Consider the following 17,522-nt stretch of genomic DNA (forward strand, 5'->3'; position numbering starts at 1 on the left):
ATTCCATTCCCAAGCACAATTTGTAGGTTTATTTGAAGTTAGACGGTTTATGAATTATGCCCATGATGTCACTACTTCTCAGTACCATTTGGCATGCACTGCATTATTACTTCCGAATCCTACCAAGTAATGACACAGTGCTCCCTTTAATTTCAAGGCACATTTATTTCACATCCCACCATCCACACTAAATGTGAACTAGCTAACAAAAACTCTTAATCAAACGCTAATCAAAATAAAATGGAGACAAGTGGACACACAAGGCCGCAAATGTCACTGAATCATGTTTACATCATCCATAATTAACATTTGTTGTAAATGACATCAGCTGCCCATTTCTCCAGATCCTTCAAATAGCAATAAATATTTCATTTTAATTTCAGCAAGCAAGCTATTTGTTCCTGACCCTGACTAGATAGCAGCTGCATTTCCCTCCTCATTCTAGTATAAATGCTGCCAAATGCTCCACATTGAAGCAAGCGCGTGCTGGTGGTATCTAGTTAGTAATCAAAGACAATGTTTGGTAAAAAGAACATCAAACCAGGTTCAGTGCAATGACACACTTAAAATGTCCAAAGGGTCCAATTAAAGCCTCATCTGCATCTGCTTCAAAGCTTGTTTGAACTTTATCTATTTAAACTTTACCTCAATTAAATGTATCTGCCTGATCAGAATTTCATGTTTATGCTGCGGCCAAACATGTCTTTTAGTGAAACACTCTAAACTTAGCGTTAGAGGTTTATGTGTGCCTGTGATCATCTGCCAGGCATCTCATTTTAAAGTTCAAGTTTTAACTTTAATAAACAATAACAACAAACAGGACTTGGATAATATTGTAGGAAAATCTGTGCTCTGTCATAAATGTTCGGTAGCCGTCCCAGCTTTAAGGCTTGAATGTAATTTAAGTATACATTTTGTATATCATCCACAAATTAATCATAGCGTAAGAATTCTCAGATTGTTCATGAAATAATAAGCATTAATATTATGTGAAGCTCCAATTTAGAGTGGTCGCACAAGCACACAAAGCCACCCTGAGCCAAGATTTCAAACCAGAAAGTCTCAATTGTGAGGCTAAAAATTAACCATTCAACTCCAAATTAGACCACTATTGGGATGTAGTATGACAGTAAGTTTATGTTTGACAATCATGATAATAATAATAACATTATTATAATTCAGATAAGTTCACAACCAGGTGAACATGGAATATTTTACGCATCTATAGCACTTTATTTGTTTGGTGTTTGATGCTTGGGATCTGAATACCAGTCTGATGCTGATTGAAGAGGAACGTGTGGGTAAGTAACCATGTCACTTACCACGCATGAATAATATTAATAACAATATACAATGGTAGAAACAGGATTGTCAAAAGAGGCCGTGAAGCCATCATTTAGAAAACAGTCCAAGACGTCAAGGCACTACAGTTGCTAATAAAAGCCTCTAGATGGCAGCACTGTATGGTTACTAGTTTGCACAATTCAAACATCCCAGCACATAAACATTCAAAGAACAATTATTTCTCCTTTTACATGCACTGGATTTTCTGGTGGACATTGTTGATCACACCATCTGTATCCTCTAACAATCTACTTTTTTTTAAAAAAGTCCCCAAAAAGGTTTCTCTGAACCCTGAATTGCACTTGCATGTCAGAGATGATGAGCAAGGTCATCCGGAGAAACCGTCGTCGGACCCTTTGAGGTCAAATGGAAGTCATATAGGGATGGGGAGGACTTTTCAAAAAGGCAAAAACGGGGAGTGGAGAGATGCGAGGCAGGGGAAGAGTGCTTCTTACACATTTGTCCGACACTTGGGAAGGATGGGTCCTCCTTCAAGCCTTCTCTTTCTTACTGTGGATTGAGAGATGACATGTGAGAGGACGGTAACAACATGAGAGAAAAGGACAGAGAGAGAGAGAGAGAGAGAGAGAGAGAGGGAGAGAGAAAGAGCGCAGTCTTTAAGCACTTAAGTGAAAAGAGGCCTTTGCTCCTACGGGGTTCATATGCTTCTTTCGAGGTCAAATTACAAGCACTTTCAAAATTGCTTTTGAGCCTATCCACCACATTAGTACAGTGATGCATGAATTATAGATGCGTATATACTGTACATTTTATGATCTAAATTAGGTCTTCCGAGTGAATATGAGATCATCTTTTAGAGGGGGTTTATTCATTATTTGTGCTCAAATTTGAGCAAATGAAAACAAATATTTTGTTGGGCGTGCAGGCTTAGAAAGATTTGGGCTATGGCATTACACACATACAACTTTCCAAAAATGTTCTTCTTCACTTGATCACAATTTCAAGCAATTCCAACCCTTGAAAAGCATCAGTAAGAACCCCATAGTAGCATCTCTTCACCTTAGCACTAGCGGTCTGAAAGGAACATTGAAAGAAAGGAAAAAAAATGTGCTCCACGCAACTGACTTCAATTGAAGTTTTAGAAACGACGCATTCATTGTTTTAGCTGATGTTGTTTTTATACACAATGTCTATTTTTTTACTTTATGTACTGCAGTTATGGTTGTTGGGTTTTACTTTACTTTAGATGGTTCCCTTTGTTTTTGTCATTAATTCATCCGTCCATCTTCCCAACTGTTTATGGGGTGCTGGAGCCTGTCCCAGCCAACTTCGGGCAGTAGGTGGGGGACACCCTGAACCAGTCGCCAGCCAATTGCAGGGCACAGAGTCTTACAACCATTCACACTCACGCCCTACAGATAATTTGGAGCGGTCAATCGGCCTACCATGCATGTTTATGGAATGTGGGATGAAAAGACAGCACCTAAGGGAAACCCACGCAGGCACGGGGAGAACATGCAAACTCCACGCAAGAAAGCTGGAGCCGGAATCGAACCCACAACCTCTGAACTGTGCAATGAGAGTTGGTGCTTATACACAGTAGCTGGTGACTTGATGACAGTGCAGAAATTGCTGAAAGGAGCTCAGGAGAAGTAAGAGAGGCTTTGAAAGGAGATGGCGGCAGTTCCAGTGTTGTGGAACAAAAGTGGAAGCTATCGTCAGAAGAAAAGCAAGACTGAAGGACCACATGTGTTTACTTAGTCTTTAACTTGAACTTTTTCCCAAAGGCCCGTTCCAGCTCAGGGACGGACAAAGTGAGCGTAAAGGAGCCATCGGACTCGGACCTGACAACCCGGGCTTCAAAACGAGAGGAGGAGGAAAAGTTATGTCCAGAAATATGAACCTATTGTCACATATACAAGCATTAAGGATTGCATTTGAAATGAAGAAGAGCTCGCAGAATCCAAATTCTTCTGGAATTTTTTGGGGGGGTATTTTAGAAGACAAACTGACTACCTAGTAGGCAATAACATGCATTATATATAACATTTTATTTTCAACACTAAAGCAAGAGCTATTATAAACTTTTATATGTTAACGTGTTCTGAACACCAAACTCTAGGAATTCATCCTTTACTGGGAGTGCACATGGGCAATGACGTAACTTCCCTCTCATGCACTGTTCTTTTATGAGTTATTTATTTTAGCGCTGATGTCATCATTTAAAAAAAAGCTTTGTTTGGGTTTGCCTCGGCTTTCAGACGGCACTAAGTGTAGCGGCTGATGACATCACTGGGCATCTGATCAAAGTAAAAAAAAGTGGGATGATTAAGTGCAGATAATGGGACAGCTTTGGCAAAATATAACTGATAACACTGCCAAGTGCACAATTCTACAAAGTGCTTATATAACCACTGAGGTCATTCAAACAGGATTGAAAACAATGTCTGAAGAGTCTGAGGACACTTGACGTAACATCGATGTTTCATGTTGGCTACATTCTGGTGTGACCATCAAGTGTAGTAGTAGTGTAGTAGTTTGCATTCATTTCCTACCAAGGTCATTGTTGTTCATCATGGCGTTGGAGCCTCGGAGACGCGGGCCCTGCTGGGTGAAATGGTAGCCGAACTTCAGCAATGTGGTGTTTTTCTCCAACATGCTTGCTATCTCCATCTCCACTTTATTGCCTAATGGCTGGCTCTGCAGAAGAAACATGGAAATCTTGTTCAAGCAGCTATATTGCCTGAAGGTCCACTGGCTTGTAACAAAATATTTAAAAAAATTGGCATCTCAGCCTATGTGACTTCAACTTAATTAGTGACTATTCCTTTATCCAAGCAGATTCCAAATTCCCCTCACAATGTTGTTAGGATTTTTTTGTTTCTCTGATTGGATGCTCAGAGCAACATTTGTTACAGCCAAATGAAACTAGCAAAACAAAGCTGTAGTGCTCTGCACAAGTGATTAATTTTGATAATCAGCATCTGTCGTGAGTACATGTACTACTGATTTGATTGTTTTTATATTGTCTTTGAATGAATGACTCTGAATACTTTAGGTGAAGGTATAATTTCGTTCAGTACCTGATTATCAATCTTGAGCTCCAGTAATGTCGTGTTGTACTGCAGTGACTCAACGAGGGCAAGGATTCCAGCCCCTGTTATAAAGTTTGACTCAACATTCAGGCTCTTCAGTGTCGTGTTAACCTTGAGCATCTCCGCCAAGGCCTGATAAGAAACACAGCACACGTGATTAATTGTCATTTTGCTCTTTTCCTTGGAAACGTTCACCCTGCCTCGAGTTTTCAAACGTCAACAAATCGCGCAAGCGTCAAAGTATGAAGTCTGCATATGTGTTTTGCTTTTTCTAACATTTTGTGTGGGTTTCATATTTCGAAAGACTGAACAGCCTCCACAAGTACACCTCTGCCCAATCATAGCCAATAACTCGTTAAACATTGACTGGCTGATTTACGTAAGAATGAGGTCATACAGGTATTATGACTGGAACAAATGACTGTGCATTTTTGACATATTGTTTCGGGGAAACATATGGAAAGTATGTACTTGAAAGGGGGGGGGGAAAAAAGCAGATTGTACTTACAAACGCTACGGGGTCATTGCTTCTGGTTCCAACGATACTGAACCTCTCCACCACTGTGTTCTCTATCAGAGCCTGAGAGTATGCCTTTAAAGTTGGGATGGGGATATTCTAAACAAAAATCAAATAAATAAATAAATAAATAAATAAATAGATAGATAGATAGATAGATAGATAGATAGATAGATAGATAGATAGATAGATAGATAGATAGATAGATAGATAGATAGATAGATAGATAGATAGATAGATAGATAGATAGATAGATAGATAGATAGATAGATAGATAGATAGATAGATAGATAGATAGATAGATAGATAGATAGATAGATAGATAGATAGATAGATAAAGCGCTGTACATGACCATGCAGACACAGACACACTTTGATACCTTAATGTTGTTGAGGTTGACCTCCACAAGCTCAGGGTCATTCCTTTTCATTCTTATGAGGGTTTCCTCTACGTCCGTTGAATTGGGCTCCTCATCGGGAACTGGTTTGTACTGGGTGGACTGGATCACACCTGCCACACACTTACAGTTACTACACAATATTGAATTACTGGAACAGTATCATTTGAAATCACCATTACATGGAAAATAAAGATGTCATGCCAGCATGTACTTCATTAACACCGATTACTATTTTGTTTTGGTATCATCTTCTGGCATAATGAAGCTTCAAATTTGCTTTATGAAGCAGTTGTATTTTTGACTTCTCTAGATGGCACGGTTGGTTGAACGAAAGGGGTTCATGAAGCCAATTTGAAGATCAATTTTCCCATCAGCACTAACAATTGTGAAAAGCTGAGTTTTTCATTGAACAACTGAGGACAGGTTCCAAGAAAATATTGGTGAATTTGCAAATAGTCTACTGTATATGTGAGGGATTACTGTATTTATGGCTAGCACATTACAATTGTAATAATCAGCAAATATGCCCGCCCTCATGAAGCACAGGGATGACAAGCAAGCAATCCGATTTGACACTAACTGCTTTTAACCACACTATCACATCCAGTAATTGCAATGCCTACATATTTATTTGAGGGGATAAACACATAAACGGTGTCTCTAAGCATTTCCACAATCATAATTTATCTCGACTACTGTGTATGTGCCAAAGAAATCATAACATTCTGTACTATTCATGGTCATGGTACAGTTTCCCACGGTCAGTTGTCATGTTGATGAACGAGCGACCACATCAAACTGAGGTGAAAAGTACAATTCTAGCAGTATAACTGTCTGGTAAAATAAGAACATAAATAAAAGCAAATAATTTGAGTGGCATTCCAGGGGCATCCAGTGTTTTGTGCATGGAAAACTAATTGATTATGCATGCGCCACTCCACCCAAATTTATGCTGTATTGGGCTTTAGTATTTCTAACTCACCAACAGTTCTTTTGGACTGGGAGACCTTTTATTGGGAAAAAAGAGCTATCTGCATAATTAAATTTACCTTCTTTTTTTTCACCCAGATATCTGATTTTGATTATGGCAAAACATCAAATTGCGTGTTACATACTGTTAAGTCCTTGCTTGTTGACTATGGTGCTGCTTGCCAGCGCTTCATAGTACTGCTGGTTACTCATCAGAGTGTGCATACCCAGGATGGCTGGGAAAGGAAAGGACCATAGAAAGAATGGAGGTCAGCAACAAAGGAAAATGAACACAAGGGAAGAGTCATACAAAATGTGTTTCAGCTCTGTACTTGACAACCATGCAAAAAGAGGATGGTACATGCATATGGATACTAATAGACAGGCTGCTATGTTTTAGAGCTTGCACGACAAAAAAACATGGTTGAGAGCTTCCTCTAGTGTTTGGTTGATGCAACATAATGTGAAGTCAAGTGAGGTAATAACAATAATAATAATAATAACAATAATAATAATAATATAAATAATAATAATAATAATGATTAAAAAATAATAATAACCACAACAACAATAATAATAATAATAATACATTAATGAGTAGATATCCCAACTATCACCATTCTGCATTGAATAAGAAAATTGTGAGGAGATATCTATAATTAGAAAGTGTAATAAGTAAAGTTTTCGCCTACAGTACATTTACAGGAACTACTTGGAGGTAAAAACAGTTTCTCTCGCTCCATTGTAGAATATTTACTGAAACCTTTATGTATACCTGAATGTAAAAATGTTGGTTGCCCATTTAAGTAACATAAAAAGGACAAACAAGTAGAAACACATGATTCAAACGGATGGAGAGTTTTTGCAGTACAAAAAAAAACATCATGCATTTTCTATAGCATGCATTTAATTAACTTTATGGCTGTGTCTTCTTTTCATGCGAACACATGTATGCAAACTGCCGATACCCTGTTTGGTGCCCAGCTAACAATGATCCAGCAGAGGTGGAGCAAGTGAGGGGGTGATGAAGAGGAAGGGTGGTGGGGTTAGCCTGAAGAGAAGATGAGGATCAGGTGCTAGTATGGGAGATCGCAATGGGTTTTATATTGATTAGTGAAACAGATTAATTCCTAGAGCATTAATCATATGAAATATTGGTTTTAAATGAGAGATGTGAGAAAAACAAATACAGTGCACCAGAGTACAGTATACGCCTAGATTGTGTTGACAGGAGTTAAATGCAAGTTGTTACCTGCTATATCGCAAAGTTCAGCATCAGTAGCACTGGCCAGTGCTTCTTCAAGCTCAGGCTCAAGGGTCACATTCTCCATAATGGGGTCCACCATCTTTTTCGGCACCCAGGCCTTCCCTGAAAAACAAAGCGTGTTTATACATCCACCATGTCGCTTTCCCTCATTCACACTCACATTTACACCTATGAACATAAGAGTCTTTAGTATTTAGATAGGTTAACTAGGTTTTAAATTGTAGTATCTTAGCAAATAGAAAGAATTCAGACCCAGTCAGAGATGTCTAACTTACTCTTAGAGGAATAAATACAGCAATAGATGACAATGTTGCAGGCTTACCTCGCTTTTCCCCAGTGAAGGGCACCAAGTCTTCCCTGTCTGGATGTTCTTTGGCTTGCTTCTCCAGGTGGGCCAACAGGTCGTCTCTCTGGAACGTTCCTGTAGGCGCTTTCTTAGTCTGGTCCTTCTGACGCATCCCGGCAGGCAACAGTGCATTCTAGTCAACAATGGAAATGTACAGCATTAAAAACATTGACATGCTACATTGGCAATGGGCCATCTTTATTTTTACGTCATTTTGTTATCACATCTAATTCATTAGATGATTTGGATCATTCTAGGGTAAAAAAAAAAAGGCCTCCAAACAATTACTCAATTATTAAAACAGTTGCCGATTAATTTGATAATTGAATACTTGCCGATTAATCGATTATTTTAACCACTCTACTTACCATATTTGTGTTTTTATGGTTATAACTTGGAGGAGGAGTATTACATTGCATCAAGCTGAGAGATTATTCCCATATTTTAGTTTCTACACATAATAGGCAAGAAAATGCTTGGAATAATAATAGTATCAAAAAAAATTCTTACAGCATCAATCAAAATATGAGCATTAATACCTTTTAGGCCATTTTTTGATACAGTTCTTAAATCGCACAGTTGCACAACTGTGGGCTGAGAAATTTCCCACAGCTTTGCTGCTCCGTGTGTTATTTTTAACTTAAATGCCCATTCAAAATGAAGCTCTTGCAAGCTCTGCTTATAGCCTCATATCTTATCTTTGCTCTCAACACTCTATGGCCTCACTCTCTCTCCTCTCATGACTCATTTATCCTTTTCAAGCTGCCGTCAGCCTCCCACTGTACTTACTCAAAAGCGCAAAGATGAACAAAGTCACAACTATTTAATTGCATAGGGGCTTCAAAAATATATTTCACAGCACACAGAAGCATTTAGAGGAAAGCTGAGGTGTATATCACATTGACACTGGCAGGCTCATATCACAGTTACATCACAGACAAGATGTCGCTTGCGTTCAGCTCCACTGTGTTATTTTTAACAGTGTGAAATTCAGTTGTCCTCTCTTCTCCAGTCGGATTGTGACTTCCTTCTCTGCTTTCACTGCTTAAACATGGCACCTCAATGTCTCATCTGGCAAGCATTCACACAGCAGCAGCCACTGGCCGGATCAGTTGGAGGGGCTCGGCATTTGGTGGCACTTGCTCTTTGGAGCTGACATCAAAACATGACAACTTATGTGCATGGCTGAGAGGCTGGCATCTAAAATTCCCACAGACACACTCCAATAGTTTGTAAGTCTTCCAGAAGATTGAAGCTGATGTCTTGTGAAGTTGTGATCAACCCTACACTTTGGATTCTATTTTGACTTTCTTCAGATTATTTATATTCGACGCAATACAAGGCACACATAATTTTCATAGACAGCAACTAGTGAACCCAGGTGAATGTTCCAACAGTAGTAGAATTTGACAGAACTATCAAACCATCAGTGAAGTGTCAGCAAACCTAGTGAGACCTCTGCTCAATGAACCTCTAAAAGATCAACTTGCTTTGTCTTCGGGGTTTTTCTGCTATTTTTTTTTCAACACAGACAGGAATAACGTAACTGTCAGTCAAGTATTAACGAAGGCCACAGATTAACTTCACATTCTTTCTTAGACAATAGAACCTTGATGTCAACCAAGGTCCCAGAACGACTTGTGTTTGACATTGATGCTTTCAGAAAACAGTATTTCTTAAAAATGGTGATATTTTCACCATAATGCGATATAGACCAAATAACTCATCAGTAAACGCAGTGCTTGGCTCGTGAGTGAACAATTCGTTCAAAAGAACAGATTTTTTTTCAGAACGAGTGAACGAATCACTTCCTAAAGTGATTGGTTATTTTTGTCAGTTCATATGACTTCAACCAGTAGGTGTCGGTAATGCGCCTTGAAGCTGGTGCCACCTCGCCGTAAAACAAAACGAAGAAGAAAATGACGTAACTTCCCGTTCACGAACGAGTCGTGAATTGCATTTCCCGTTCATCAACTGAACAGGTCTGTGAGTTTACGCGTCAGTGATTTGCATTTCCAGTTCATCGCGAGAACGGATCAGTGAGGGAACGAATCCTGACTTTCCCGTTCGCGGACGAGTTAATGGGTGAACTGCCTTCCTTCCACCCGTGCATCAACGGATCAGTCAGTGAACGTGTTGCGTCTCCCTCCTGGCGTGAACGATGTAAGCCAGAATGTAGATCTACGATTTGCCAAGAAAAGAAAGAACCACACACTGAAACACCACTTCTTTTATGCGCGTTTTCTTCAAGCTAAGAGCTAACTTTATTGCATGAAGGGATGCGCCGTTATGCAACAACGGGGAGATTATGCTTCTCTTTGGGTAATCTTGATTTTACAACACTTATAGTAGTTTTTAGATAACGTGTATGCATAAATACGCCCAAATATTGTTATCCAATATATCTACTACAATTTCACATTTGATTTCTGGTTTGAAATGTACTTTTATTATTATTATTTTAATAAACATTAAAACCTGTTAAAACTTGTCTGGTGTTTTATTCCTTGTTTTTATTTTTTTGGGCATGAAAATAAAAATCTGACATTTGGTTAATTGCTTTATATGGCAATATGTATGTTTTACGTTGTATAATATGTGTTGGTGTCCCCCAAAATAAAGAGCAAGTAATCAAATACACATTCTTGTCACGTACAAAAAATGCATAAAGTTATTAGGTACTCCTGAAAATGGTGGTGTACCTAATGGAGTGTCCGTGTGACGTCACATATCAACCGGCCAATCAGGAGGTGGGGGTGAGGGCGGGTGTGGCACTTTTTACTTTCAGTTCAGCTTTGGCCATGATTTTTCCCTAATGAAGTGGCCTGTTATTAGGTACACCTGAAAATGGCAGTGTACCTAAAGGAGTGTCCGTGTGACATCACAGATCAAACAGCCAATCAGAAAGTGGGGGTGAGGGCGGGTGTGGCATTTTTCACTTTCAGTTAAGCTTTGGCCATGATTTTTCCCTAATGAACTGGCCTGTTATTAGGTACACTTGAAAATGGCGGTGTACCTAATGGAGTGTCCAAGTGACGTCTCAGATCAAACAGCCAATCACAAAGTGGGGGTGAGGGCGGGTGTGGCACTTTTCACTTAAACCAGGGGTGTCAACCTCCAGTCCTCGAGGGGCCGCGTTCCAATATGTTTTCCAAGTTACCCTCGTTAAGTGCAGGTGCGTGAAAAGTTTTAGCCACTTTCACATTCAAAAGGAGCTAAAACTTTTCACGCACCTGCACTTAACGAGGGAATCACACGGACACTCCATTAGGTACACCGCCATTTTCAAGTGCACCTAATAACAGGCCACTTTATTAGGGAGAGATCATGGTCAAAGGTCACAGGTGTCAAGCTCCAGTCCTCGGGGCCGCGTTCCAATATGTTTTCCAAGTTACCCTCGTTAAGTGCAGGTGCGTGAAAAGTTTTAGCCACTTTCACATTCAAAAGGAGCTAAAACTTTTCACGCACCTGCGCTTAACGAGGGAACCACACAGACACTCCATTAGGTACACCGCCATTTTCAAGTGCACCTAATAACAGGCCACTTTATTAGGGAGAGATCATGGTCAAAGGTCACAGGTGTCAAGCTCCAGTCCTCGGGGCCGCGTTCCAATATGTTTTCCAAGTTACCCTCGTTAAGTGCAGGTGCGTGAAAAGTTTTAGCCACTTTCACATTCAAAAGGAGCTAAAACTTTTCACGCACCTGCGCTTAACGAGGGAATCACACAGACACTCCATTAGGTACACCACCATTTTCAAGTGTACCTAATAACAGGCCACTTTATTCGGGAAATATCATGGTCAAAGGTCACAGGTGTCAATCTCCAGTCCTCGAGGGGCCGCGTTCCAATATGTTTTCCAAGTTACCCTCGTTAAGCGCACCTGCGTGAAAAGTTTTAGCCACTTTCACATTCAAAAGGAGCTAAAACTTTTCACGCACCTGCGCTTAACGAGGGAATCATGCACACAAAAAAAAAGAATAAATAAATAAGAAAATGTAGCGAACGATTCGGTGAACGATTCTTTTGAACAAAAATTTTGAGTGAACCGATTCTAAAGATTCAAATCACTTAAAAAACTGGACTGCACATCATTTGTACAAAACAGTGCAGACGCCCATAAATTGACACGTCGAAATGGCCGACTGGTTAGTGACATGGGCTCTTGCATTGTGAGGATTTTGTTCGAATCCAGGTATAAATATATGCTTAACGTGCTTTTATTGTGCAATTAACCCTTTATTTATTTATTCTTTTTTTTTATTTTTTATCTCTTGTAGTGTACTGATTGAAGTGTCCATGAGGTGTACCTAATCAGAGGCCACTACATTAGGGAAAAGCTTAAGTGAAAGTGAAAAGTGCCACACCCACCCTCACCCCCACTTTCTGATTCGCTGTTTATATATATATAAATATTGTCATATAAAGCAGTTAACCAAATGTCAGATTTTTGTTTTCATGCCCAAAAAAAATAAAAACAAGGAATAAAACACCAGACACGTTTTAACAGGTTTTAATTTTTATTTAAATAATAATAATAATAAAAGTACATTTCAAACCAGCAATCAAATGTGAAATTGCAGTAGATATATTGGATAACAATATATAGGCGTATATATGCATACACGCAATTTAAAAACTACTATAAGTGTTACAGAATCAAGATTACCCAAAGAGAAGCATCATCACCCCGTTGTTGCATAACAGCGCATCCCTTCATGCAATAAAGTTAGCCGTTAGCTTGAAGAAAACACGCATAAAAGAAGTGGTGTTTCAGTGTGTGGTTCTTTCTTTTCTTGGCAAATCGTAGATCTACAATCTGGATTACATAGTTCACGCCAGGAGGGAGACTCAACACGTTCACTGACAGGTCCGTTGATGCACGGGAAGGAAGGCAGTTCACCCATTAACTCGTCCGCGAACGGTAAAGTCAGGATTCGTTCCCTAACTGATCCGTTCTCGCGATGAACTGGAAATGTAAATCACTGACGCATTCACTCACAGATCCGTTCAGTTGATAAACGGGAAATGCAATTCACGACTCGTTCGTGAACGGGAAGTTACGTCATTTTCTTCTTCGTTTTGTTTTACGGCGAGGTGGCATCAGCTTCAATGCGCATTACCGACATCTACTGGTTGAAGTCATATGAAATGAAAAAAGAACGAATCACTTCCTAAAGTGATCTAAATCTTGTTCACTGGAAAAAAAAGACGTTCTTTTGAACGAATCGTTCACTTACGAGCCAACACTACAGTGTTGAGCGCACGGAACATACGCACGCACACAGCACAGAACAGGCGATAAAAAGTACAGTGGGACACCATGGAAAAATATTGGACAGGGATGAAAAGAAAAGTTTTATTCATTGTTTTATTTTTAATTGTTTTATTCAGTCTTGTTTTGTAGGTTAAAATGTTTGATATATTGTGCTCCTGAGTTAATGTTGCTGATTACTTTGAATTGAATATTATTTATTGCTGTTATTTAATTTAATATTATGTATATTATTATTTTGTTGTATTTTTTCCAGCATAAAATGGCAGTTGGTCAAGAATGTTTATAGTTTAAATCATTATAATTTATTTTTAGTTTCAGGCAAAGTGATGCACGTTGAATCTGTTCTGTTACAGACTAAAAAACAGTGTTATTAATAGTTATTCTTTATTGTAAGTTGATCTTTCTTTTTTATTTATATTTTGTTTTCTTTAATGTTAATAACATGGGGGGCACAAAATGTTTTCTTCTCCCTAGGGGGGGCATCACAGAAAATTATTGAGAAGCACTGAGTTAACACAACAAATTAAGGCTGAATTGTGAAAATATGACAGACAATTGTTAGATCAAATGATATATTTGCCTCCTGAGTTGGTCTAATTCTAAAATGTCTTGCCAAAGTCTTCCAGGAATAGAGGTGGCAGACCTGCTGGGAAGGCTGCAGTGTTTTTCATTGCAAAAGGGTACTTTACTGTTCTGTAATTGGTAATGCTCGTAAACAGACGCAAAAGAAAAGTACACACGCACGCTTTGACTCTCCATGTTTGCGTCATCAAGTCCCTCCGGGCCAGGCAGTGCCGGCATATGAGTCCGTGGCACACAAACGCGCACATGCACGACGAATAATAGCCTTGCTTACAGTCATCCTCCTTTTGGGATTGAGGAGACGACCACAGCTGCTATCACCATTATGACTCATGATAGTATATCATTGAGTTTATGACAGTTTACACATGCTCACAATGAACCCAAGATTGCAACATTTATCTACCGCTGTACTCCTTATCTCCATTAGGTTCATCTCAGTGGGGAAAGATAATTAGTTTTTTTTTGTATATGCTTCTTTTTAATCTCATAGTTTCACCTACTGCCACAACAAGCAAGGATTCACTGTCTGTGAGTGGATGATTTTATTACAATACATGCTAATAGGGGTTAAAGGCAGCAATATTGTCTCTGTTCATCCACAGTAGACCTCTGAGCACAGCTCACTAACAACATTACTAATGGGCCCACAGACGGCACACGACAACATCTTAAACACAATGAGCCATAGCAATAACAGAGCTGTAGGTGATGCTGATATGTAAAGTCAGCGTGGTCCACATTAGGGCCTGAATGACTCCATAAGTCTACAGTGACACCCGCCAGCAGCACGCTGGCAGAAAGTAAACTTACATCAGGGTCCAGCTCCTCCAGTTCATCTTCTAACCGCTGCAGCTCCTCCTCGGAGAGCTTCATGAGCAGCTCGTCCTCATCAATGTCTCTGTACTTGTCCATCTCCTTCCTCAACACCGACATGATGCCACACACCTGCAAATACAAACACCAATGTCACAGTGACATTCATTTGGGCCATTTTAAACTCAAGTTGCTTTAGTCCAGATGTTTGTCATTCTTTGCAATGTGTCTTTTATGTTTACTACAGAGCAGTAATTAAATTGCTAATTAACTGTGACAATTGGACTGGGTGCATGGCTAGTGGGTCTTACCTTTACTAACTTCAAATGAGAAATACAATACAGATGAGCAGCTGGGACAACTCCACATCCGTTGCGAAGGCTGAAGAATAATGAAAACAGACCAGTTGGAATACAAGAGCATTTTTTTTTTAATACCACTTGGGCGGTATGTGAAATAAAGTAATAGTTACCTTTTTGATGCAAATTGAGACTGTGTTGACCTGCAGAAAGGTACAAAGATTTGTTGCTGTGTTTGCATAAACAAGAAGTTAATCAGGCAACTAACATTTGTCATCATTAGTAATTCTAGTCAGTGGAAAATCTGTGTCCCCATGTGACAACACTTGAGAACCAATGCTCTAGTCTAGATGACATCAGTAAAATAACTTCAATGCAGCCAATATCTAATGTCCTCTTTATTAAATCAAATGAGGTAAAACAAAAACATGCTGCATAACTCTGGACTTTCTCCAGCCACTATCCATGACAAGACAAGTTTTCAAAAGCAAAGATGAAGAATTGGGCTCAGATCCAAATAATTGGAGTGGAAGAAGCTGACCTGCTCTGCAGATAGCAAACAGAGCTGGCTCTGTATTTATGCTGCTTTCCTAAAGCTTCTGCTTGGTTGGAGCGAGCAGGACGTAAAGCTGAAGCTGAATTTGCAAAAGTAGTAGTCATAAAAAGACTGAAACTTGTACGTGTGGATAATAAAATTTTAGCTACTTTTTTTGTTAACGCCCTGCACAAGACCAGAACAGAACATCGATTAGTACAAAGTATTACAAAAATGCAAATTGGCGTACAAATGAACTCTTTAAAGGCCAAGTAGGAGAAGTCATCCACTGATGTAAGGTAAAAAGGTGTGAGTGAAGTAGTGTGCATTCATGTTGTTGCGTAGTGTAAAATCTTTTATTTTTAAAAATACACCCAATGTTTATCAACTACAGAACATCAGCCAGTAAAGATTTCAGGATAGTAGCCAAAAACTTTTCACAGCTAATAAATCAACGAAATAGCAACAGAGCGGGCAGCAGGACCTGTTGTTAAACTGTTCAGCGGACAAATACTGCTCAGTGTCTTCAGACAGTCACAGCACATGATGTCAGCATCATTAAAAACATCAGCTTCACGCACACTTACTGTACACGAGAGCATTTCATTGTTGACATTGGAGTTTTTTACACTTTATAGCTCCATTGGAACATTTCAAATGGTGCATATTCTATCTGCAGTAGTTAAATAATGATGAAGCATGTTGTGGTGGGTACATTTGACTTTAAAACATGTCATATATTGCTATTTTCAGAATCAAATATCTGAAAAGCCAATGCATCATATCTGAACCGCTTCTCCTCACGAGGGTTGCAGCCATGCTGGAGCCTATCCCGGCAGTCTTTAGGTGGTAGGCGGGAACAACCTGAACGGGCCGCCAGCCAATTGCAGGTTAAACGAAACTAATCGTGTTTTGCTTTTTGTGATATCTGAAAGTAGTAGTATCAGTCGTACCATTAACATAACATGTGGAGTTCGTATTATCAAATAATCATTGAAACAAATTTATTTTAGAAAAATCACTTTAAAAGTAATGTTTGTGAGGGAGAACCTTATATTAGGAGAATTGTTAATAACCTGGAACTTTCTAGAATCTACAATATATTTGCATGCACATAAACCTTGACCTTGCACAGGGTATACATCCCCAGTATGTTGTGCAGTCACGTTATGTAGGTCACAGACATTACTGATGGCCAACATGCCATCAGACAACTGTTGCATTGCACAGCACTTGTTGACTGATCCTAATTATGCAAGGCATTTGTACTGGTCTACTTAAGTTATACATATTTAACACAAGTGAAACCTTTGAGGACAACTCCAGCATGTTTTGTAAATGCTTTGATTTAGCAGGATCAAGGATTGCTACAGTCTATCAATGCAATATAACATTGTCAAGGACAGGGGTAGGGGTGTCCTAACCAAAAGGGTCCCAAAAACACATAATGAGAGGGAACTCTCACCCTCTCAAATAGAAAACCACAGACTGCAAGGACCACAGTTGTATTAACTTGTACAGTACATTTGTCTCAGTAGTAGCTTTAGTGCAGTGAAGTCTTCCACGGGCAGCACTTTTATTTTGCATGCACTGACGTACCTCCAGCAGCGCTATTTATAGCCGGACGGTCCGGATGGGTGACAGCAGCACCGAATACTTTGACCAGATATGGTTCCCTCAGAGCGGCGTGCACAAGCGATGCAGGCTGCTCCTCAACAGCTACACGAAGCGAGGATCGAACACAAGCCCCCTCGATACACACCGTCCATGCGCCGGAGCGCAAGACCACCGGATATTGGTGCAGAATGGAGCGGACACGGAAAGTGTCCTCCCCCGATAGCAGGTTGCAATTGGGACTTTGAAGGCTCAAAGTCGTCTCCCGTAAAGGGCAAAGCCGAGAGGACCTCCTCCCACCACAAGCCACCCCCACCGACCTCCAAGCAGGCTGCACTGTCACTCCTGCAATGACGCGCTCTTTTTTGAGATGCCTGAATTTCATGTGATGCATGTTTACCACTCGATTCAATTCCTATGCAGCAGCAAAGTCTTGTAGTAGTAAGAAAATTAAAATTAAATTATTGCAACAAATACTCAAGAACTCTTATGTAGGCTT

General features: G+C 39.6%; 1 protein-coding gene across 2 annotated transcripts; it reads right to left on the bottom strand.

Annotated features, from left to right (window-relative positions):
* Positions 1-145: 145 nt before the first annotated feature.
* On the bottom strand, positions 146-17,324 carry tmod1 (tropomodulin 1). Of its 2 annotated transcripts, XM_088372961.1 has the most exons (13): positions 17,009-17,323; positions 15,048-15,077; positions 14,887-14,956; positions 14,573-14,707; positions 7,877-8,033; positions 7,540-7,656; positions 6,434-6,523; positions 5,298-5,428; positions 4,909-5,016; positions 4,389-4,532; positions 3,861-4,005; positions 3,063-3,162; positions 146-1,854 (listed from the first exon to the last, which is right to left on the bottom strand). In XM_088372961.1, the coding sequence occupies exons 4-13, from the start codon at positions 14,693-14,695 to the stop codon at positions 1,836-1,838; spliced, it is 1,134 nt and encodes a 377-aa protein (XP_088229087.1). In that variant the 5' UTR covers positions 14,696-14,707; positions 14,887-14,956; positions 15,048-15,077; positions 17,009-17,323; the 3' UTR covers positions 146-1,835. The 2 variants fall into 2 exon arrangements, with proteins under 2 accessions (XP_088229087.1, XP_088229088.1); XM_088372962.1 differs by lacking the exon at positions 3,063-3,162 and having other exon boundaries at positions 17,009-17,324.
* Between the last annotated feature and the right edge of the window lie 198 nt (positions 17,325-17,522).

Source organism: Syngnathus floridae, chromosome 4 (genome assembly GCF_059516105.1).
Source record: "Syngnathus floridae isolate MCC-2025c chromosome 4, RoL_Sflo_1.0, whole genome shotgun sequence".
NCBI lineage: Eukaryota > Metazoa > Chordata > Actinopteri > Syngnathiformes > Syngnathidae > Syngnathus > Syngnathus floridae.